Genomic DNA, 23156 nt, shown 5'->3' on the forward strand with positions numbered 1-23156 from the left:
CACTTCCACGTGTTCCCCTGTCCCCATGTCCCCATGTCCACGTGTTCCCCTGTCCCCATGTCCCCATGTCCCCGTGTCCCCCTATCCCCCTATCCCCATGTCCCCGTGTCCCCCTGTCCCCGCGTCCCCCTGTCGCCCTGTCCCCGTGTCCCCCTGTCCCCGTGTCCCTCTGCCCGGGTGTGTGCCCTCGCTGCAGAGGGGGGCAGGGACCGGGGTGTCCCCGGGTGTCGGGGGGGGCCCGGGGTGTTGAGGGGATCCGGGGAGGGGGCGTGGCCCTGCTACTGGTGGGCGTGTCGGGGCGGGGGCGGGGCCAAGGGGCGCGCTGGGCGCCCCCGGGCGGGGCGGGGCGGGGGTCCCGGGCCCCCCCGCGGCCATTGGCTGCGCCCGCGCTGGCCCCGCCCCGGGCCCCGCTGTCAACACGCAGCGCCCGCCGGGCCGGGCCGGGCCGGGCCGAGCGCACGGACCCGCCCGAACCTAACCGAGCCAAGCCGAGCTGAACCGGGCTCGCCCCGCCTGAGCCTGGCCGCGCCCACCCGAGCCTAGCCGAACGTGGGCCGGGCCGAGCCGAGCCCAGTGCAGCCGAGCACAGCCGAACCCAACGCAACCCAGCCCAGCCGAACCGCGCCGAACCCAGCCGAACCCGCCCGAGCTCAACCGGGCCGGGTCGGGCCGGGCGGAGCCCACCAGGCCGAACCGAACCGAACCGAACCGAAGCGGGCCGAACCCCGCCGAACCGAACCGGCCGAGCCCAGCTGAGCGCGGCCGTTCCGAACGGAGCCGAGCCGTTCCGACCCGCTCCGAGCGGCGCCGAGCGCGCGGGGCGGGGGCTCGGTCCCCCCCTGGCCGCTCCGTGACTAAATAAGGCCGATGGCGCGGCGCGCACCGGGCGGGTAGAGCGGGGGGGGCTCCCCCCGCCGTCCCCCTCCGGCTCCCCGGCCCGGACCCCCCCGGCCCCGCAGCACCGCGCCGGGGCGGGCGGGGTCCGGCCCCGGGAGGGGGAGCCCCCCCCGTTCCCCGGGCCCCCCCGGAGCGGAGCGGCGCCGTCCTTGGCTCAAGGGCAGCGGGACCCCCCGCGGCGCGGGGCCCCCCCCGCCCCCGGCCCCCCCGCCCCGCCGGCGCTGCCCATGGGCCCGGCACGATGCCGGTGCGGCGGGGGCACGTCGCCCCCCAGAACACCTTCCTGGACACCATCATCCGCAAGTTCGAGGGGCAGAGTGAGTGGGGGGCGCCGGGGGCGGGGGGAGCCGGGGCGAGACCTAAGGGCCCCGAGGGGGAACCGGGAGGGGGTTGGGAGACGCGGGGGAGCAGCAGGTGTGGGAGGGAGGGAGGGGACTCTGGCCTTGGGTGGGTTTGAGGTGATGGGGACAAGCCCAGCTGGGGAGGGACGCTGCTCACCCTGGCGTCCGGGAGCCCCCAGCTCCAGGTGGGATTGGGGTGATGGGGACAAACCTGGCTGGCGGGGGATTACTGCCCTCCCTGTGCCACAGTCCCCGAGGTGTGGAGCCCCCACCACCCGCTCAGGCTGCTGTGGGACTGGGGGCTCCCTTGGCCGGTGCCCCCCCCCCCCACTGCACTGCCCAGCAGCGGGTGCAGGGAGACCTGGGGGGCCTGAAAAGTCTGGGGGTTCCCAGCACCTCTCTGGGGTGAGGCCCTGAGCATCCCCCAGGCTGGAGACAGGGCAGTGGTATGGGGGGAATGCTCCCCCATGGGGGGGTCACCCTGCTGGGTGAACAGGCTGTGGTCCGGGGGTTCTGGCCTGGCTGAGCCACTGCCCTCAGGTGGTGGTGGGGGTGCCAGGGTCTCCATGGTAGTGGTGTCCCTAAGGGGTCTCTGCAGTTGTGGGAGTCCCCATGGTAATGGGTCCCTGCACTGCTTGGGGTCCCAGAGTCCCTGCTGTTGTGGGGTCCCTATGAGGTGTCTGTAGTGGTGGGGCCCCTGCTGTTTTGGGGTCCCTGTGTTGATGAGGTCCCTGCTGTGCTGGGAGCCCCTGGGCCCCCGTGGTTATGGGGTCTCTGTGATGGTGGGATCCCAACAGTTCTGGGGTCCCCACGGTGGTGATGCCACCAGCTCAGGGAGTCTCTGGGGAGCAAATGGGATGATTGATGAAATGCTTGTCCCTGGGAAACCCAGAGGCATGGATGGATGGATGGATGGATGGATGGATGGATGGATGGAGACAATCCTCCCTAGGGGCTGCTGGGCCAGGGGAGCTCTGGCCTGACCCCCCCATCCCCTCCCCCGCCAGGCCGCAAGTTCATCATCGGGAACGCGCGTGTGGAGAACTGCGCCGTGATCTACTGCAACGAGGGGTTCTGCCGGCTCTGCGGGTACTCGCGGGCCGAGGTGATGCAGCAGCCCAGCACCTGCGACTTCCTGCACGGGCCCCGCACCCAGCGCCGCGCCGCCGCCCAGATCGCCCAGGCGCTGCTGGGTGCTGAGGAGCGTAAGGTGGAGATCTGCTTCTACCGCAAGGATGGTACGGACCCACCTGGGGACAGCAGGGGACAGCGGGGACAGGAGGGCTGCACTGGGGAGAGCGGGTGTGGGAGCACAAAGTGGAGATCTGCTTCTACCGCAAGGATGGTACGGACCCACCTGGGGGCACTAGGCTGGGGACAGGGGGACAGCAGGCACAGGGACACACCTGGGTGCCAGGAATTGTTGGCACAGGTGGGAACTCGAGGAACCCCGGGGGTTCACGGTGCTCTCCAGCACCCGTGATGGCTCCCAGCAGGGTGGGAGCCTGGCACTGGTGGCTCCAGACAGGCACCGGCGCCCTGCGAGTCCTCAGCCCTTCCTGGGGCCGTGGTAGCCACCAGGTGGGGCCCCAGGAAACCACATGTTGTGGGTCCGGGCGTGTGGGGTGCAGTGATCCCCCACAGACGGGGATGGGGGATGCAGGGGGGCTGTGTCACCTGGAGCAAAGACAAGGGAGGAGTGGGCTGAGCTGGCATCGAGAGTCACAGTGCCGCCATCCCCGTGGGGGCTGTGTGGAATAACCGGGCAGGTGACATCCCAGGGGTCCCTATGGCAGGAGGTGGGAGCTGTGCCCCGCCGAGCCTGGGTAGTGCTTGTGCTTCCCCTCATGGTGGCCTCGTGCCGGTGCCAGGTGTCCCGGCTGTCACCACAGCTGTCCCATCTCTGGGCACACGGCCCCGGTTCCGGTGCTGGAGTAAACAAAGCTGGTGCCAGCTGCCGGCGTGGCCACAGCGCCATGTTGAGCCACCGTGGCCCCAGGCGCCCTGGGAGGTGGGCTGGAGCCAGAGGCTCGACTCCTGGCCCTGGGACCCTCCTCCTGCTGCAGCGGCTCTGCCTGGCATGCCCCAGTGCCCTTTGGGCTGTGGGGCGCAGGTGGACATGGGTGCCCCCTGTGATGCACCCTTGTAGGGTGACATTGATCAGCCAGTGGCTGTGCTGGAGGGGTGGGGGAAATGGGGCTCCTGCCTGGGGCCTTCCTGGAGTCCCCAGAGACCTCGACACCCTGAGCTGTGCCCCCCGAGTGGCATGGGGGTCTCACCCCTTGCCAGCCCTTGAGTGCTGCCAGGGAAAGGTGACATGGGGGTTCCCAGAAGGGATGAGGGGTCCCAGCCCCTGCCAGCCCTTGGGAGTTTCTGTGGGGGAGAGGGCTCTGGGGAGGCTCTGGGACCCCGCCCGGGACAGGGGCAGTCCATGGGGACTGGCTGTCCCTTGGGATGGGGATGGGATCCTTGGCCGTGGGTCAGCCCTGGAACTGGAGTGCCCTGGTCCCACTGCCGGGCCCCTTGGCCAAGGCTGCTGCGGCAGGTGCTGGGCCCTGGGGGCTGCAGTGATGCCACCACGGCTGTCTCCTCCACGTACCACCGTTCTGGTGCTGCCAGCCGCTGTGTGGCTGACATGGAGGGTGCTTGAGGGGTTCCACTCACTGCCCTGGACCCCCCCCAGGCACTGTGGGGCACGGACCTTATTGCCAGTGGCTCTGGCATCCCCGGTGCTCCTGGCGTCGCTGCCATTCCACGGATGCCCTCGGGATCGTGTCGTGGTGCCCCCCGCCACCCTGCAGCCCCTGCCCTCAGCCCCTGGAGTGTGCCAGTCCCCGGTGCGGTGTGCTGATCCCTGGAGCCGGCTGGGCTGTGCTGGTCCCTGGAGCCGTGCTGGAGCCGCGGAGCCGCCGTTGCTGCAGCCATTTGTCTTTGAGACGTGTTGTTTATGGAGCCGGGGACGCGGGGAGGTCACGGGGCCCGTGGGGCACCTGTGTCCCCGCAGGGGCAACTCAGGGACCCCGGGCTGCATGGGGGACCGGGAGGGGGCACAGACACCCCCAGGTGCTGCTGTGGTATTTGGGGTCCCCCCGTGCGTGGCCCCCGGTGTTGGTGCAGAGGGGGATGGGGGTTTGTCACTGTGACGCCTCGGGGAGTGGGGGTCCCCCTGTGCCGCAGGGGTGTCCCCAGCCTGGCTGCCAGTCTGGGGGTGTGCAGGTGGGTCCCCGGGCAGCGGGTGCGGTGGGGGGGTGCAGGGGGTATGCAGGGATGGGGGGACAGGAGGGTCCCCTCGCTTTGGGGGTCCCTGGCGGTCACGGAGAGCAGCGCGGGTGCAGTGTGGGGGTGCGGGGGGATTTGGGGCACAGCTCGGGAGGTGCGAGGTGCACTTGGGGTGAGGGGGACAAGGGGGCGGGTCCCATTGCAGTGCGGGGTGCAGCTCTACCACTGCGGTCCCCTCATTGTCCGCGCCCCCGGGATCCCCCCGTGACCCCTGCCCCGGGACCAGCCCACATCAGGCAGCTGGACCGGGGGCCTCACGACTGCCTCGGGGGCGGCTGAAGCAGTGGCCACGTGCCGGTGGCACTAATCTCCTCGCGGCGGTGGGACCTCCGGGTAGCCCGGGGCCACCCTGTGCCTCACCGAGCTGGCCCCCAGCCCGCGGCCCCACGCGCGCAAGGGAATCCCCCCGCCGCGGGCACGGGCACAGGGACAGTGCCAGCTGGCACCCGCCGTGCCAGGCTGCCGGGCCCGGCGCCAGCCGGGGGGGACACCGCGAGGGGGGGTTCGGTGCTTCGGCGTCACCCGCGTGTCCTCCTGGCATCACCCACGCGTGTCCCCTGAGGGTGAGGGGTGCCGGGGGGGGGGAACAGGATGACGCCCCCCATCCCCCAGAGGGTGCCCCGGGCTGCCCTGATCACCCCCAGTTCCCCCCACCCCCAGCTGTGGCACCGGATTAACGCCACAGCTGTTAACGAGTTCTGAGCGGATTTACCCTGCCCGGCACCCCCAGAGCCCCCCGGCCCCGCTGCCCACGCACAGACATGGCCACGACATCTGGGGGGGAAAGGGGACACCCCCACCCTTCCGTGCCTCAGTTTCCCCCGTGGTGCAGCTGCACTGGGGCTGTCTGATGGAGTCAGCGTTGGGGTGATCCCCAGAGTGGGGGCAGGAGGAGTGGTTCAGCAGGAAGGGGGGGGCACGAGGGGATGCTGCCCAGGAGGGAGTGCCCAGCAGGGACAGGGGCAGTGTCTCCCAGGATATTTGGGGCCAGGTAGGGTGGGGTGCCCTCCCCCCCCCGTCACTGACCCTCCGCTCCCCACAGGCAGCTCCTTCCCGTGCCTGGTGGACGTGGTGCCGGTGAAGAATGAGGATGGCACCGTCATCATGTTCATCCTCAACTTCGAGGCCGTGAGGGAGCCTGAGCCTGGGGAGGCCCCGGCCCCCAGCACCAACCACTGGGTCACCCCGGCCCCCTGGGGCCCTGCAGGTATGGGGAGGACAGGGACACCGGGTCACCCCCAGGTGTGGAGGGACAGGGACACCGGGTCACACCCTCCTGCTGGGTTCCTGCAGGGGCAATGGGAGCGATGCCACCGGCCTGCTGTCAGCCCATGTCCTGCTGACCCCATGTCCCAGGTGTTGCTGTAGGGCACATGGGGAGGAGGGGTCAGACCTTGCCCCTGATCCCACCCCCCAAATCCCAGGGCGCAGCTGATCCCTGTGGCTGAAGCAGCACCGTGGCAGGGATTTGGAGCTGGATCCTGACCCCGACCCCAAGCCCAGCCCTGACCCCAGTCCTGTCCTTCCTCCAGGACGCAGCCGGTCCCTGCGGCTGAAGCTGCTGGCGCTCACGGGCAGCCGCCAATCACTGCCCCCCGAGCCCCCGGAGCCGCCGGACGTGGTGGTCGTGGACCCAGGGGTCATGGACCCACTGGCCGTGGAGCCGGCCCTGCCTGCCAGCGACTCGGGCCCTGAGGACGCCTCGTCCTCTCTGGAGCCCGGTGCTGGGGACCGTGCCGAAGACGAGGCGGCGCTGATGGGGGACCCTGAGCCACCGGTGACGCAGTCATCCCCGCGGGCCGAGCGCCTGGCACTGGCCTTTGCCAACCACAGCCTGGCCAGGAGCCGGTCCCGGGAGCGGCGGTCCCGGGAGAGCCTCCGCAGCCTGCGCCGGGCGTCGTCCGTCGATGATATCGAGGCCATGAAGGGTGACGGGGACAAGCACTGCCACAGCCGCCATGCCAGCGCCAGCCTGCACCACGGCTCCAGCAGCGGTACGGCCACGGCGGCACGGGGACAGTCACCACTGCTGGGGACATCAGGGCAGCCACAGCCAGGGATCCTGGTGACCCTCCATGCCACTGCCCCACAGCAGGGGCTGGGGCCCCCTTTCACTACCCCCATCACCACAGGGACCCTCCCAGCCTATCCTGCAGGCCCCTGAGCCGCAGTGTGGAATCACCCTGGGAATCACCCCAGGAATCACCTCGTTGGCCCCAGAGCTCGTTAAGCATATCAAGATAAGGGATAAATATTAGAATGATATTAAAGGTAACTGAGGGCAGCTCTGCAGGTCCCTCGGGGCTGGTGGCGCACGGCTCAGGGGTCTCCCCCTGCCCTGGGGCTCTGCAGTCCCTTTACCTGCCATGGAACCCCAACCCTGAGAGCTGTGGGATCCCCCCAGGGACCAAGGTCCCCCTGCCCCAGGAACCTTGGGACGCTGTGGGACCTGCCCTGGGGATGCAGGGTCGGCGTGCCCCGGGGACACCCCCCTGCCGTGGGACGGTGACGTTGCCACTGTGTCCCCGCAGGCGCGGTGGCCGCTGTGCGCAGCGCGCTGCTCAACTCCACCTCGGACTCGGACCTGGCACGGTTCCGGGCCATCGGCCGCATCCCCCAGATCACTCTCAACTTCATGGACCTGCAGCCGGGGGGACTCCTGGCCCCGCCCCCGGCCCCCCGCCCCATCATTGCCCCCACCAAACTGCGTGACCGCACCCACAACGTCACCGAGAAGGTCACACAGGTGAGACCCGGCCTGGGGGACAGGTCACACAAGTGAGACCCTGGGGGCTGTGGAGGACCCCGGGGTTGGGGGTGCTGAGCTGGCTAGGTGATGCTGGAGGTGACTGGAGATGCCAGGGGTGGCCAAGCGGTGACAAAGTTTACCGGGAAATGCCGCAGAGGCCAGATGCTGCTGGAGGTGGCTGGGTGATGCCAGGTGCCCAGCTGGTGCCAGAGGCGGCATGTGGTGCAGAGACAGCTGGGTTGTACCAAGGCACCTGGGCAATTTCAGTGATGATGTGGCCAGGCTGTTCCAAGATGGCCAAGCAGTGACAAGATGTCCAGGCAGTGCTGGAGGGGATGTACAGTGCTGGAGGTGGCCGAGTGGTGCCAAAGTGTCCGGGTGATGCCAGAAGTGTCCGGGTGGTGATGGAGGCGGACAGGCAGTGCCAAGGTGGCTCAGTGGTGCTGGGGTAACCGGCTGGGGTCATGGCTGCGGTGTTCTGGTGCGGTGGGTGCCGTGGCCGGGGGCAGTCAGGTCTGGGACAGTCCCCAGGGGGGCTCCCAGCGAGATGAAGTGGGTAGCCACGCACTGGTGCCGTGGCGCCCCTCACCCCGGTGCCGTGCCTGCCGGGTGCCAGGCGCTGGCGGCCGCTGCTAATCCTCGGCCCGTTGTGTAACCACCATCTGCCGCGGGAGCAGGAGGCGCCGCTTAATTGCACCCTCCTTTCCCCCGCTAATGATCCGGGGGGGTCGGCGGCTCCGGGCATCCCCGGAGGGCTGTGCGGGATGGGGGACCCGCTGTCTGTCCCGCCCCGCGGTGTCCCCAAGCCTCCCCCGGCCGGGGCTGTCCCCGGGGTCTCCGGCAGCTGTCGGGGGACGGAGCGGCCCCGGCGCATCTGCGCGACTCCCTCGAGTCCTCCCCGGCCCCGCAGCTGCCCGGACACTCGAGGGGGCCCCGTGGGAAGCCCCGTTCCCACCTGGAGCTCCAGGCCCTGCTGCCGGGGCTCCGGGCGCTCCCCGCGCTGGTGCTGGAGCAACCGCAGGGCCCTCGGTGGGGTGGGGTGGGGGGACCCTTCTGTGGGGTAGGACCCCCCCCCTCCGTCCGCATCCCTGACCCTCCCAGCTCCTCGCGGAATCTCTTGATTGCCTCGGCCGTGATTAATTAAGATGATTAATTGTGCTGCCAGGGTGACGCTGCGCTCTCTCCTGCCCCCACGGGGGCCGTGTGGGGACACGGGGGACACGGCTGCGGTCACCGGGGCGGGCTCTATCTCTCGGTACGGGCGAGGGAGACTCGGGGTGCCCCGGCTCGGCAGTCGGGCACAGCGGGAGCACGGACACAGGGGATGTGGGAACTGGGGGCGTGGGGGTGTCCCCGGCTCGGGCACGGCGAAGTCTCGAAGTCTCTCGGGTCGGTGGCACTGGGGACAGGGTGTCCCTACTGTCCCTGCAGCGGCACCGTGATTCACCCGCGGGGCCGGAGCCAAGCGCCCGTCAAGGTCACCGCGTGCTGGGTGACAGTGATCGGGGCTTGGTGTGCTGGGGTGGCCGTGGCACCCCCACGGCTCATGGGACCCCCGGGACCCCTGGTCTCTTCTGGAGGGGATCCCTGGCTGGGGCAGGATAGGGCTGGAGGACCCCAGGCCCGCTCAGGGTGTGTGGGGACCCGGCCGTGCCGCCAGCCGTGGCGTGTCACGGGGGCATCTCCGGCTGTTGACACCAGGGACCCCCCCAGTGCCGGGACGAGTCATGCCGACCCCGGCCCGGCTGGCACCGGCTGGGTGGGCGAGGGCGCTGCTCCCCAGGTCCCTCTCGTTGGGGCTGGGGGTGCCCGGAGGGGTCGGGCGGGCGCAGCCGTGGGGCACTGCCAGGGCTGGGCAGTGGCCAGGGACATGGGGACAGCGGGAGCCGTGAATCAGCCGGGGCTGCCAGGGCCAGCTCACCGCTACCGTCACCGTCCCTGTCCCCGTCACTGTCCCTGTTCCCACCAACCATCAGTGTCCTTGTCCCCCCATCACTCTCCCTGTTCCCACCATCACTGTCCCCATCCCCCTCATCCCCCCCCCGTCCCCACCCTCCCGCTGACGGGGCTGTGCGAGTGACACTTTGGGGATCCCTCGCGGGGCGTGGGGGGCTGCAGGTGCCATCTGGCAGCGGGGGAGGGGGCGGCAGCGCCGCAGGCGGGGAAGACCCCGGTTCCGCGGAACCCCTCGTCCCGGTGTCCCCGCGGGGCCGTTCCGGGCGCTCCCGGTCCCTCCTCCGGGGAGTGGCGACGGCTGGAGCCGGGGGGGGGGCCCGGCGGGGGCGGGCGGCGGGGGGGACTCGGGGGGTCCCGCCCCGCTCCATCTGCCGCGCGCGGGGCCGGGGGGACGCGGGGACCCCCGGAGCGCGGCCATGGCCCCCGCACGGCGCGACAGCAGCGACCGCGGCGACCGCCCCGACGGGGAGCGGCGGGACCGGGTCCGCCGGGCCGTCCGGGTGTCCAGCCTGGTGGCACAGGAGGTACGGGGCGGTCGGGGGGCGGGGGTCCTCACCGAGAGGGAAAATGGGACCCGCGGTTTGTTCCGCCGCGCACGGGCTCGGGTTCCCGGGGGCGTCCCCACGCCGGTGTGGGGGAAAAGCAGCGAGGGGAGCACCGGGGGTCGTGGCGGGCGGCTCTGGGGCGGCTCGGGGGGATCTGGGGGCTCTGGGGAGGGTCACCCCGCTGGGGGAACGTGATCCTCTTGTCGTCTCACTGTGCGCGGGTGCGGCGTCCCGGGGGTGTCCCCGTGCCGGGGTGGGGGGGATGGAGCGTGGGGACAGCGGTGGTCGCGGCAGGGGGCTCTGGGGGCCCGGGGGGCTCTGAGGGGCTCCCCGCGGGGGAAACGGGATCCCGGTGCCGTCCCACAGCACGGGGGCACGGGGGTGTCTCTATGCCATGATGGGGGGAAGGGGGCGGAGTGTTTGGGTGGGTTTGGTGGTCCCGGGATTTTCGGGGGGGTATTCCCCCAAGGCGGGAACAGGGACCCGCAATTTATCCTGCCATGCGTAGGGGCGGGGTTCCGGGGGGGGTCCCACGCCGGGTGGGAGACGCTGGGCAGGGGGATGGCACTGAGGGTCGCAGCAGAGGGCTCTGGGGGCCCGAGGAGGGATGCCCCCGCTTGGGGGATGGGGGGGGTGGGGTAACGGGGTGCTCCCGCGTTTGGAGTAGGGGGGGCACTGGTGGTTGTGGTGGGCAACTCTGGGTCCAGGGGCCCTCCAATGTCCCCCAGGAGGGTAAAGGGACCCCTCATGGGTCCCCACTGCCCACGCGGTGCCATGGCCGGGCCCAGTGCTCTGTCCAGCTGTGCCGTGGTGGTTTGTGGTGTGGCGAGGGGTAATGGCTCATGGCTGGCATGGTCCCCAGTGTGTCCCAGGTGGTCCCCAGTGTGTCCAAGATGATTCTTGTAGCTGTTCCCTTGCTGGTGGCCCCTGGCTTTGGGGTGGGTGTGGGTCAGTGCCAACGTCACCGGGTAGGGGTCGGAGCTGGGGCGGGCGCACCGCCCCCCTGGGACGTCACCCCGTCCTACAGGGACGTCACCCTGTCACGGGGCTTGTCCCCCACCTTGCCACGGGTACCACAGGCAGCGGGTGCCACTGTCGCTGCCCGCCCAGGGTGGCCCTGTGTCCCCTGTGCCCATGTCGGGGGGTCCCGAGGGGGCTGCGACGCCGCAGCTCAGCACCGTGAGTACCCCAGTGCCACCCTGGGGGGACAGTAGTGCAGGGAGGGGGCAGAGTGGGGGTTTCCCAGGACTGGGGTGTCTGTGCTATTGGGGTGTCTCCTGTGTAGGGGTGTCCCCATAGTGGTTTGGTGTCACCTGGCTGGTGGTGGCCACGTTGGGTGACACCTGTGAGGTGACAGGGATGTTGTGGGGGGTCAGCGTCCATATGCCTGGAGGTTTCCCCGGGGGTCCCAGCACTTCAGGGTCACCGACACGGTGGGTGTCAGTGTTGAGGCTGGTGAGCTTTGGGAGTCTTAGACCCTGCTGGGGCATTGGGTGGGTGCCAGGACCTGCGATAGGGCAGGTGTGGGGTGCCCAGGCAGGTGTGGGGTACCTGCCAGTGCTGGTGTTGGGTGCCTGTGGGTGCTGGGTACCTGCTGGGGCAGGATTTGGGGTTCTATGGCTGTGGGCCATTTGCTGGAGCAGCTGTTGGGGGTCTGAGATTGTCAGGTACTTGCCGGAGCAGGGGTGGGGGTCCCTGCTGGGTGCTGGGGGGGTCATTGCATCACTGCTGGGCAGGAGCAGGGACCGGGCAGTGGCGGAGGGGGGGTCCCTGCAGTGGGGGTGCTGAGGGGTGCAGGGGGGTCAGTCAGGGCGTCGGGGGGCTCTCGGGGCCCAGGGGAGTGCCAGGCCCGGGTATTTGGGGTGCGCCGTGGGCGCAGGTGTCTGGGTCGCGGCAGGTGCGGTGCCGGGTGTCCCGGGGGGCGGGGGGTGTCGGTGTCACCGCGGGTGTCGGGGACGCGTCACCAGGGCGGGACGTGTCACCGCGTGTTGCCGAACGTGTCACCGGCACCGCCGCCATCTGTGTCACCGTGACTGACGGGTGTCGGGGCGGGGAGTGGCACGGAGCCCGAGGGGCGTCGGGATGTCACCGTGTATCGGTCCCGTCCTGGCTTATGACAGGGGTGGGGTTCCCACCTGTGCAGGGGGGATGGGGGTGTCCCCAGCCCCTCTTCATGGCACCCCCGAGCCCTGCTGGGGACTGTCCCCACGGCAGGGGGACATGCTAGGATGGGGGCTGGGGACCACGGGGGACTCTGCGTGTCCCCGCTGTGTGTGCGGGGGGCTGGCACAGGGATGGGCATGCCAGGACAATCCCTCGCCCCTAGCTGGGCACCCCGGGGGCTGGCAAGGGCTGCGCTGGGGGTGCTGACCAGGAGTGGGGCGGGGGATGCATTTGGGGGGATTGCCGGGTGTGTGTTTGTGTGGCTGGTACGTTGGGGCTGTGTTTTGGGGGGCTGTGGCTATGTGGGGGTCCTGGTCACTCCCCCCTGCCCTCTATCCCTTCCCGGTTGCCTGCGAGGCCAGGGTACCCCAGTTAGGGGTCAGGTGGTGGGGACGAGTTCGGGGGGATGAGGGTGCACCCCCAGCCCATGGGGGGTTTGGGGAAGGGGCGGTTGGTGCCCGGGGTTGGGGGGCGGGACCCCCTGTGCCCCCGGGGCCTTCTGCAGGCCCTGGGCCCCCGCCCCCCACGCCGCAGGCCGGGATTTGTCCCACTTTGCCGTGGCAGCTGCGATAAATTTAGCGGCAGGAGCGGCTGGTGGCTGGAGCCGCCCCCCGGCCCTTCCTCCCCTCCCCTCCCCTGCTGTCCCCCCGTGCCCCCCGGCCCCTCCCCCTGAGCACAGCCACAGCCAGAGGGGCCACGCAGGCTCTAGGGTCGGGGTCCACTCCCAGGACCCCCCCTGGGGACACCCCCAGGTGCCGCTGGCACCGGCGGGGTGGGGGGGGGCTCTGTTCCACGGTACCTGTCACCCCCCCGTGTCCCCAGGACCCCCTTGTGACCCCTTGGCACCCGTCACACCCCCGGGGGGACACGCGGGGGCTGTTGGGGTGCAGTCCCCGGGAGGGGGGTGGGAACTGGGACCCCCGGCACACAGCCCACGTGTGGCCTCGTCCCTCCATCACACGGAGTGTGGGGACACGGGTGGCACCGGGAATCCCCCAGGAGGGGGTGGCGGCTGTGACGCAGGAGCTGCTGCGTCCCAGTGCTGTCACCGCGTGTCACCGCGTGTCACCGCGTGTCCCGGCAGTGTCACTGTGTGTTCCCAGCCCCACATATCTCATCACCACGTGGCTGTTCCCGCTGCCGCACGCGGCCACCGAGGCTGGCGGCCCCTGGGGACAAAGGTGACGGGGCCTGTGGCACTGAGGGCCATGTTTAGGCTGAGCTAGCAGGGTGGGAGCCGCATTCCAGCCGTGGGCAGCGCGCGGTTGGGTGACATCCCCGGCGTGCCCCCGCTGTGTGTGTGACCCCGACTCATTGCCATGGATGTGTTTTTCCCCTACCACACCTGGAGCAGGTGTCGGTGCCGTTGGGGTGCCCAGGGGATGCCGCGGGGTTGTGACACGTGCCACCACGTGCCGCGTCACCCGTGGGCATGCACAGCCACCCCAGTGTTCCCTCTGTGTCACGGCGTGCCGGTGGTGATGGGGGGGCAGCCCTGGCCGTGGCCGTGGCAGCAGCAGCGGAGCAGCCTGGGAAAAATTTCCGCCCCAATAATTCCTGTCGGCTCTGGCAAAGCGTGGCGGGCGCGCACCGCACCAGGGGTCCCCATTGTCGCCAGGGGTCCCAGGGCACACGATGGGCACAGGACCGAGCTGCGAGGGTCCCTGGCACCCACGGGCCGACGGGGGATGAGCCCTGCTGCCCCCCCCCCCCCCCTCCGAAGATGCTTCCTGCGCTCCTGCAGCTGCTGCAGGAGTTCCCGGGTGCATCCCCTGCGCCCCCCCAGCCCGGGCCGCCCCCCGGGCCCTGCCCCATGCCCGGGGTCCCCCTCTGCAGCGCCTGCCTGGGGCTCCACCGTGATGGCACCGGGCACGGACAGGAGGAGAAGGTACCGGTAGGGCCCCACCTGCACCCCGGGGACCCGGCAGGGGGGTGGGGGGTTCCTCATGGGGGGGCACTGAGCCCACCCGGTGCCCCACGGCACCTCAGGCCGTGTCCTCAGCACGGTTTGGGGGGGGTTAGGGCGGTTTGGGGGGTTATATAAAGCTCTGACTCTGCATGATGGGGTCACCCCGGCCCCCCCAGTGGTGCACTCGGGGTTGGGGGGCTGATGGGGTGGGGGGGGGGACAGCGCCTATCTCCTCCCTGTGCTGCAGCAGCAGAACAGCCCCACGAGGGGCATGGAGGGGCAAGGGGACTCCCGCGGGGGAAGGGTGACTGTAACCCCCATAGGGTAGAAGGGAGGCACGGGACAGGGGGGTCGTGGGTCACCCCTGTCACCTCAGGATGATGGACCCTGTGGACCATTCCCCAGGCACCCCAAGGATAACCAAGACCCCTCAAAGATCCCTGAAGTTGTGTCCCCAGGATGTCCAAGTGTCCTACAGAGGGACAGGGACGTATGGAGGGGTCTGTGCCAGGGGGAGGCTGTGCCCCCTGAGGGGGATGCGTGGGATGGCCACGGCCGGGGGACACAGAGCCGGGCCACAGGGCAGCATTGTGTCTGTGGGCTGGGAACTGCCCTGGTGATATTTGTGGGGCAGAAGGGGGTTGTGGTGTGGGTGGCTTTGTCCCCCTGTGCCTTCCAGCACCCCTGGTCACACGTGGTGGTGCCCCTGCACCCCCTCGCTACCTGTGCTGGGGTCCCTCTGCGCCACCAGAGTCACAGAACCGTTGGTTTTGGGAGGCACTTTTGGGGCCATCAGGTCCAGCGCTGAGCCAACGCCCCTGACCCACGTCCCCCCCTCTCTCCAGGGTGGGGTCTGAGCCCTGCAGCCCCCCAGACCCTTCCTCACCCTTGCTGGGGTCCCACCTCACCCCAGAGAGTCACAGAACTGCTGAGGTTGTAAAGAAGTCCTAAAACCACTGGGTCCAGCACTGACCCACCGTGGCCAAGGCCCCCAACCCATGTCCCCAGGCACCGCACTGGTTGGGTCGGAGGGGTGGATCCTGGGGGTGTTGGGGTGCAGGCCTGACCCCCCACGTGTTCCTGGCCAGGTGCTGTCCCTGGGTGCCGATGTGCTCCCCGAGTACAAGCTGCAGGCGCCGCGCATCCACCGCTGGACCATCCTGCACTACAGCCCCTTCAAGGCCGTGTGGGACTGGCTCATCCTGCTGCTGGTCATCTACACGGCCATCTTCACCCCCTACTCGGCCGCATTCCTGCTCAGTGACTCCGAGGAGGCCCAGAGGCACCACTGCGGCTACTCCTGCAGCCCGCTCAACGTCGTGGACCTCATCGTGGACATCATGTTCATCATTGACATCCTCATCAACTTCCGCACCACCTATGTCAACTCCAATGAGGAGGTGGTGAGCCACCCCGCCAAGATCGCCATCCACTACTTCAAGGGCTGGTTCCTCATCGACATGGTGGCCGCCATCCCCTTCGACCTGCTCATCTTTGGCTCCGGCTCTGAAGAGGTGACACGGGATGTAGCGCTGCTGTTTTGGTGCTGGGGTTGTGTTTTGGGGGTCCCACTCGTGCCCCCAGTGCTGGGGTGGGTGTTGGGGTGCTAGGTGCTGTCCCCTGGGTGCTGGGGACACCACCAGTGACCCCCTGAACCTCCTTCCCAGCCCACCTTTGCTCTGAGGTGGAACACCTGGGGCTGATCTGGGGAGGGGGGCACAGGGGCTCATGGCACCCTCTGTGGGATCTGTGGGAGTTCTCTGCCCCTGCTGCCCTGGGGACCCCCCCTTTCCTCCTTTGCCCTCGGGCAGGGGGAGACCCCCAGAATGGAGGTGCCTTCTGTGGGGCAGGGACCCCCCCCCCACCCTTTGGGGTCCCGAGGGTGTCTCTTCACTGCCAACCCCCCCCCCTTTCCCCCAGACAACGACGCTGGTGGGGCTGCCGATGGAGGATGGAACCCCCTGACCCTTCTGTGGGTTCCCGGGGTATCTGCACCCCCCGTAACCCTTTCCCTGCTGTTCCCCAGACCACAACGCTCATCGGGCTGCTGAAGACCGCCCGGCTGCTGCGCCTGGTGCGCGTGGCGCGGAAGCTGGACCGGTACTCGGAGTACGGGGCGGCCGTGCTCTTCCTGCTCATGTGCACCTTCGCCCTCATCGCCCACTGGCTGGCCTGCATCTGGTACGCCATCGGCAACGTGGAGGGGCAGCGCACGGGCTGGCTGCACGCGCTGGGACAGCAGATCGGCAAGCCCCTGAACGGCAGCTTCGGGCCCTCCATCAAGGACAAGTACGTCACCGCCCTCTACTTCACCTTCAGCAGCCTCACCAGCGTGGGCTTCGGCAACGTGTCCCCCAACACCAACTCCGAGAAGATCTTCTCCATCTGCGTCATGCTGATCGGATGTGAGTGCCCGTGGGGTGGGGAAGCCCCTGGGCAGCTGTGAGAGGCCTTGTGAGCGTGTACCTGCACACCTGTGTGTGTGTGAGAGCGTGTATCTGCACACCTGTGTGTGTGTGAGTGTGTACTTGCACACCTGTGTGTGTGTGAGCACCTGTGTGTGTGTGTGAGTGTACCTGCACACCTGTGTGTGTGTGTGAGTGTACCTGCACTCCTGTGTGTGTGTGAGAGCATGTACCTGCACACCTGTGTGTGTGAGAATGTACCTGCACAACTCTGTGTGTGTGAGTACCTGTGTGTGTGTCCAGGTGTGTGTGAGAGCCCCAGGGGCTTTGGCAACCTGCCCAACACCAGCTCCAAGAGGATATTCTCCACCTGCATCCTGATGGGGTGTGAGTGGCACCTGTGCGTGTGCAGACCTGTGAGTGCACATCCACACACAGGTGTGTGTGACACCCACACGGGGGTGGGGGGGGGGGGGGGAACGGAGCACCCCCAGGCTCAGTTTTGGGATGGGCCCTGTTTGACACCTTCACTGATGCTCTGGGGATCAGGGCACCTGAGCTCAGGTGACACAGGTGGGTGGGATGTGGCTCTGCTGGGGGACAGGAGGCTCTGCAGGGGGATCTGGATCCATGGGCTGGGGACACCTGTGGGTCATGGAATGCTCCATGGAATGCTCCAGGCCGGGCAGAGGGGCCAGAAACCTGGGAAAGGCCCTGGGGGTTGGCTGGACACGAGCCCAGGGGTGCCCAGGTGGGCAGGGCAGGAGGCCCCACAGTGGGCACAGCCCAGGACAGGGATTGTCCCCCTGTGCTGGCCCCGCTGAGGGACCCCCTGGAATCCTGGGGGCAGCTCCGGGCCCCTCCCAGCAGGAGAAACCTGGAGGGGCTGGAGGTGTCCAGGGAATGGAGCTGGGGGGGCTGGGAAAGGGGCTCAGCCTGGAGAAAAGGAGGATCCAGAGGGATCTTGTCCCTCTCTGGAATTCCCTGACAGGAGGGGACAGCCAGGGGGATTTGGGATCTGCTCCCAGAAAACAGAAGGAGAGGGAACAGTCTCAAGGGTTGCCAGGGAAGGCTCAGGTTGGAAATTCGGAAAATTCCTTCCTGGAAAAGGCTGTCCAACCCTGGCACAGCTGCCCAGGCAGGGGTGGAGTGCCCATCCCTGTGGGGATTTAAAAACCTTGTGGATGTGGTACCTGGGGACATGGTGGTGGTGGCCTTGGCAGTGCTGGGGGATGGGTGGGCTTAGACATCTGAGAATTCCCTTGATGACAGGGACCCCGGTGACTCCTGGCACCACCGTGACAATGGGGACCTCCATGACAATGGGGACCTCCATGACAATGGGGACCTCCATGACAATGGAAACCCACACAGTTATGGGGGTGCGGTGACAGTGGGGAGCCATGTGGGTGATGGGGACTGCTGTGACAATGGGCACTGGAGTCAGTGACAATGGGGACACTCCCGTGACGAAGGGAGCCCCTGTGACAAAGGGCACTCTGTGGTGATGGACACCCCCCAGTGACAGGGGGGACCCCCAGAGACAACGGGCACCCTCCCTGTTGATGGGTACCCCACACTACAGCCCTGGCAGCAGTGGGGGGGTTGTGGGGGTTTGGGGGTACAGAGCCCCCCTGCATTCCCCCCCCCCCCAGCACCGATGTACCCCAGCACCTTTGGGAGCACCTCGGCCACCACCCGCTGCTCGTGCTTGGGGACACAGGGACACGAGGATCCTGCACCCAGGCCGGGGGGGGTGGGCAGTGGAGGTCTGGGGGGGTTTGGGGGTGCAGAGCCCCACTGACCCTGCCCCCCCACCAGCGCTGATGTACGCCAGCATCTTCGGGAACGTGTCAGCCATCATCCAGCGGCTGTACTCCGGCACGGCGCGCTACCACACGCAGATGCTGCGGGTGCGCGAGTTCATCCGCTTCCACCAGATCCCCAACCCGCTGCGACAGCGCCTCGAGGAGTACTTCCAGCACGCCTGGTCCTACACCAACGGCATCGACATGAACGCGGTGAGACCCTCCGGCACCCCCAGCACCTCCCAAAGCCCCTCCCGTGGCCCCCGGCCCCCGCTCCTTGGGGAGCGTTTCCAGCCCCCCTGGTCCCACACCGGCGCCGCCGACGTGAACGCGGCGAGACCCTGCGGGACCCCTCAACCCTGCCGTGCCCCCTGAGCCCCTCTGTGACCCCCCGGTCCCCCCCAGGTGCTGAAGGGGTTCCCCGAGTGCCTGCAGGCCGACATCTGCCTGCACCTGAACCGCAGCCTGCTGCAGAACTGCGCCCCGTTCCGGGGGGCCACCAAGGGCTGCCTGCGGGCGCTGGCCATGAAGTTCAAGACGACGCACGCCCCCCCCGGGGACACTCTGGTGCACGCCGGGGACGTGCTCACCGCGCTCTACTTCATCTCCCGCGGCTCCATCGAGATCCTGCGCGGCGACGTCGTGGTCGCCATCCTGGGTGAGCCCCCAGAAGCGGCCCGGGGGGTCCCGCAGTGCCTTCGGGGGTCCTGCGGAGACGCCCCATCACCTGGAGCCCCCCCGGTGTTCCTCGGGTGACACCTCGCCTGCTTCCCAAGGGATCCCCCCGCATCCTGGCACTCCCCAGTGCCGGGGGAGCCGCACGCCGATCCCCGCCTTTTGGGGACCCACCGGTCCTGTGCACAACTCGAGTGTCCCCCCGGTGACACCCCGGCTCCCGGGGACGCCGAGTGACTCCTGCACCTCCCAGAGCAGCTTTGGGGTCACTTTGAGTGCCCCCGGGGTGTCCCCCCAGCCCTGGTCACAGCCCGAGTGCCCTGACGTGACCCCTCCCTCCCTCCCGGGGATCCCTCCCAGTCCCCCCAGGTCAGAAGGACACTTTTGGGAGCCGCTGCACTGCGGGGGTGGCCGGGGCAGTGCAGAGCCCCCCGCAGCCCCGGTGACCCCCTCACCCCCGGCAGGTAAGAACGACACCTTCGGGGAGCCGCTGCACCTGCACGCCCGGCCCGGGAAGTCACGGGCGGACGTTCGGGCTCTCACCTACTGCGACCTGCACAAGATCCTGCGTGAGGACCTGCTCGAGGTGCTGGACATGTACCCCGAGTTCTCCGACCGCTTCTGGGGCACCCTGGAGATCACCTTCAACCTGCGCGACGTGAGGGGGGGCCCGAGGGGGGACGGGGTTGTAAAATGGGAGGTCCTGAGCAAGCTGGGAGGTCCTGGAAAATTGAACTCTGAACAAACAAGGGAGTTCAGAGCAAGCTGGGGGGGGGGGGGGGGGGGGGGGGGGAGTCCTGACCAATTTGGAGGGTCTTGAGTAAACTGGGAGTCTTAAGGAAACTGGGGGAGTTTGGAGCAGGCTAAGGGGATTCAAGCAGTCCTGAGGGATCCTGAGAAAGGTCGGGGGTCCTGAGCAGGTTGGGGGATTCTGTGCAATTTCAGGTGGAGGGTCCTGAGCAAGGTAGAGGGCACTGAGCAAATTGTGAGGGGCTGAGAGATCGGGGGGTCCTGGAGGGGTCCCGCGGCCCCCCAACCGTGCTCCCCGTGTCCCCGCAGACCAACATGATCCCCGGCTCCCCGGGCAGTGACGAGCTGGACGGAGGCTTCTCCCGACTCCGGCGCCGCAAGCTCTCCTTCCGCCGGCGCCCCGAGAAAGGTGGGGATCGGGGGGGCCCGAGGGTGACCCCAGGGTCTCGGTGACCCCCCCTGACCCCGGCCTATCCCCTGCAGATGCCCCCAGTCCCGGGGAGTCCCGGGCGCTGCGGGGGGACGGCGGCGGGGGCCAAGCCCCCGGAGCCCCGCGAGGCCCGGCCGAGTGGGACCCCCCCAGCCCCTCCAGCTGCGGCTCCAGTGACGAGGAGGAGCCCCCCGCGCCCCCCGCGGGGGCCACGGCGCTGTCCCCGTTCCGCAGTGTCCCCCCGGCTGCCCCCGAGCCCGAGGAGCGGGGGGGCAGCGATGTCTGCAACCCCCTCTCAGGTGCGTGGGGGGCTCGGGATGGGGGGACGGCCCCTTCCTCCTCTCCTCACTCGGGGCTCAGAGCGCGCCCCGAAACCCCTGGCCCTGCCCCAATCTCCATCCCCTGCCCAGCACCTGTCCCCCTGTGCCCCCCATTCCTTCCTTCCCCGAAACTGCAGCTCACCCCCACCTCGCACTGCCCCTGCACCCCTGGACCCCTCTCAGGTGCCAGCTGGGATGGGCTGGGGGTTCCCCAGTCCTGCTCTCCTCGCCCAGGGTTCTACAGCCCCCTGCCCCCCAGCAACTGCCCCTGCACCCCCTCAGATAGGGGCAGGGGTCTCTGGTTGGGCGGGGGGGTTCCCAATCTTTCCCTCCCTGTTTCAGGCTGTAGAGGCCTCCCCAAAAAAGCCCCACCCCTCCCCCAGTCCCCTGGATCCCCCCAGTCTCCCCCCTCACTTCACTCCCTCCCCCCCAAACCCATTCTCCCCCCCCCCCCCCCCCTCCTCTTCCAGGAGCCTTCTCGGGTGTCTCCAACATCTTCAGTTTTTGGGGTGACACCCGGGGCCGCCAGTACCAGGAGCTCCCCCGTTGTTCCCATGGCCCTCCCCCAAATTCTCCCCCGACCCTGACCCGCCGCCAACGCTCCGACCTGGAATCCCGCTTGGATCTGCTCCAAAAACAGCTCAACAGGTAAATCTGGGGGGCTCAGGTGGGACCTGAGGGAGGCCCATGGGAGCCCCTCCATTGCCAAAGGGACCTAGAGAACCCTGAGCAGGACGAGAAAGAAGGGGAGATCCCGCACCCCAAGCTGACCCCCCCGTCCCACCTGAGAGAGGGAGGAGACAGGGGCAGGTGCTGGGGGTCCTGGGGGGGGGTGGGATGGGGCTGGGGGTGCCGGGGGTTTTGGGGGTCTGTGGACCCCTGACTGGGGAGGGGAATGGGGGAGCCCTCACCCCAACCGGAATCCTCCCCATCCCTCTGAGGTGGGTGCAGGGGCAGGTGCTGGGGGTCCTGGGGGAAGTGGAGGAGGGGCGGGGATGGGGGTCCCACGTCTCATCCCATTCTGGCCCTGCTCCCCCGCGGCTGCTCCAGGCTGGAATCCCGGCTGAGCTCGGACATCTCCTCCATCGTGCACCTGCTGCAGCGCCAGGTGCTGGTGCCCCCCGCCTACAGTGCCGTGACCTCCCCGCACCAGCCCCCCCCGGGGCCGCTGCCCCCCACCCTGCCCATCACCCCCATCCGCCCGCTCGCTCAGGTGAGGCACCCCGGGGGGACACCTGCTTTGGGGGAGTGCCACTGTCCGTCGAGCTCTGCGGGCTGAAGCCACCCCTGAGCCACCCCAGACTCGGGCTATGCCTGGTTTGGGGGGACATCACTTCATCTCCCTGTCCATCGTGGGTGGGGGTCACCCCTGAGCCCCCCAGACTCGGGGTACCGCCCTCCCGTGCCCGTGTCCTCCATCCCCTTTGTGCCCGGGGATCACCCACGGGGGGCACCCCGAGTCCCGGGTGCCGGTGCCCCCCCCGACACTGACCCCCCCTGTCCCGCAGGTCCCGCGCCCCCCGCGCGCCCCGGACCCTCCGGACGTGGTGCTGCTGCTGGAGCCGCCCCCCCCGCGGCGCCGCTCCCTGCCCGGGGCGCTGCCACCCCCCTCGGGGACCCCCCCGGGGACCCCCCCACTCCAGAGACACTGCTCCGACCCTGGCAGCTAATGGGAGCGCCGGGGCGCGGCGGGACCCCCGGAGCCCCGGGACCCCCGACCCCGGAATGTGGGACCCCCAGAGCCCTCGGAGCCCAGGACATGGGACCCCTGGAGTCCTCCGACCCCGGGACATGGGACCCCTGACCCCGGCACGTGGGACCCCCTCGGCCCAGCAGCCCTGGACAGCACGACTGGGGACCCCCGGAGTCACAGGATCCCAGGCTCTGGACCGTGGGACCCCTGGAGCCCTGCAAGTCCCAGAGCTCTGGGACTCCCAACCCCAGAATGTGGGACCCCCAGAGTCCTCGGATCCCCGCACCCTGGAACCCGGGACCCCTGGAGCTGCAGGACCCCTGTCCCCAGCATGTGGGACCCCCAAAGCCCAGGACGTGGGACATCCGGAGCCCTGGTACCCCTGAGCCCGGAATGTGGGGACATAGAACCCCCAGCCCCTGGGGTCCCTAGAGCCCGCCCCGGGCCTGGCCTGCCGGGGGCTCCGGCCGCTGCCCCCATGGCACTGTCCCCATGGACACTGTCCCCATGGACACTGCCCTCGGTGCCAGCGGCCAGTGGGGAACTTGGGGCCCCTGGGACCCCCCGTTATCCCATCCTGGGGCCCTGCCCTGGACTGTCAGACTGTGCTGCTCTTCCTCCTCCTCCTGCTGCTGCTCCCCGAGCCCCGGGGCGGTGGGGGGTGCACAGGTGTGTGTGCACAGGTGTGCACAGGTGTGTCCCCGGGTCCTGTCCCAGGACATCACATGTGTGTCGGGGGGGGGTCCCGCTGCGCTGGGACACGCGTGTTGCCCCCCCATCCGTGTGTGTGTGTGTCCCCCTGCCGTATCCCCCCGCCGTGTCCCCCCCTCGCGTGTGACCCCCCCCCGGTGGGGCCTGGCGGGTCCGTGTGTGCCCCTCCGTGTCCCGGCCAAGGGAGGGGTCGGGATCCCCGTGTGCCCCTCCCCTGTGGCCGGGCTGTGTGTCCCCCCCAAGCCCCCGGCGCTCCCCCCGCACAGCCGGGTGTCACACGGCAGTGACACCCCACGCACAGGGAGGGGGACGCGGGGGGCGAGGGGCTGGCACTGCCCAGCCCCCCCCGATGCGTGTGCTGTGGTTGTCCCTTGTCACCCCTGCATGTCCCCCCTGCGTAGGTGCCCCCAATAAACCTGACAGAGACCCCCGGCTCTGTGTGTCACCCCCTGGGAGCTGGGGGGAGGGAAAGTGACCTCGGGTGTCACCGTGATTCAATATTGTGTCACCTGCTTGGGGCATCCT

General features: G+C 69.2%; 1 protein-coding gene across 1 annotated transcript; it reads left to right on the forward strand.

Annotated features, from left to right (window-relative positions):
* Window positions 1-1138: 1138 nt before the first annotated feature.
* On the forward strand, window positions 1139-21897 carry KCNH2 (potassium voltage-gated channel subfamily H member 2). The gene is made up of 15 exons (XM_062493054.1): window positions 1139-1214; window positions 2246-2476; window positions 5560-5724; window positions 6050-6511; window positions 7049-7263; window positions 14928-15353; window positions 15866-16244; window positions 18066-18265; window positions 18458-18710; window positions 19192-19385; window positions 19787-19886; window positions 19961-20206; window positions 20698-20875; window positions 21278-21440; window positions 21736-21897. The coding sequence occupies exons 1-15, from the start codon at window positions 1139-1141 to the stop codon at window positions 21895-21897; spliced, it is 3450 nt and encodes a 1149-aa protein (XP_062349038.1).
* Window positions 21898-23156: the final 1259 nt, after the last annotated feature.

This window comes from Cinclus cinclus, chromosome 1, assembly GCF_963662255.1.
Source record: "Cinclus cinclus chromosome 1, bCinCin1.1, whole genome shotgun sequence".
NCBI lineage: Eukaryota > Metazoa > Chordata > Aves > Passeriformes > Cinclidae > Cinclus > Cinclus cinclus.

What these genes read in the sequence shown, in the direction of transcription:
- KCNH2 (XM_062493054.1), top strand. Translation starts at nt 1,139, where the DNA reads ATGCCGGTGCGGCGGGGGCACGTCGCCCCCCAGAACACCTTCCTGGAC. An exon ending in GCACCACGGCTCCAGCAGCG is followed by an intron (nt 6,512 to 7,048) that starts GTACGGCCACGG and finishes GTGTCCCCGCAG; the next exon opens with GCGCGGTGGCCGCTGTGCGC. An exon ending in CTCCAAAAACAGCTCAACAG is followed by an intron (nt 20,876 to 21,277) that starts GTAAATCTGGGG and finishes CGGCTGCTCCAG; the next exon opens with GCTGGAATCCCGGCTGAGCT.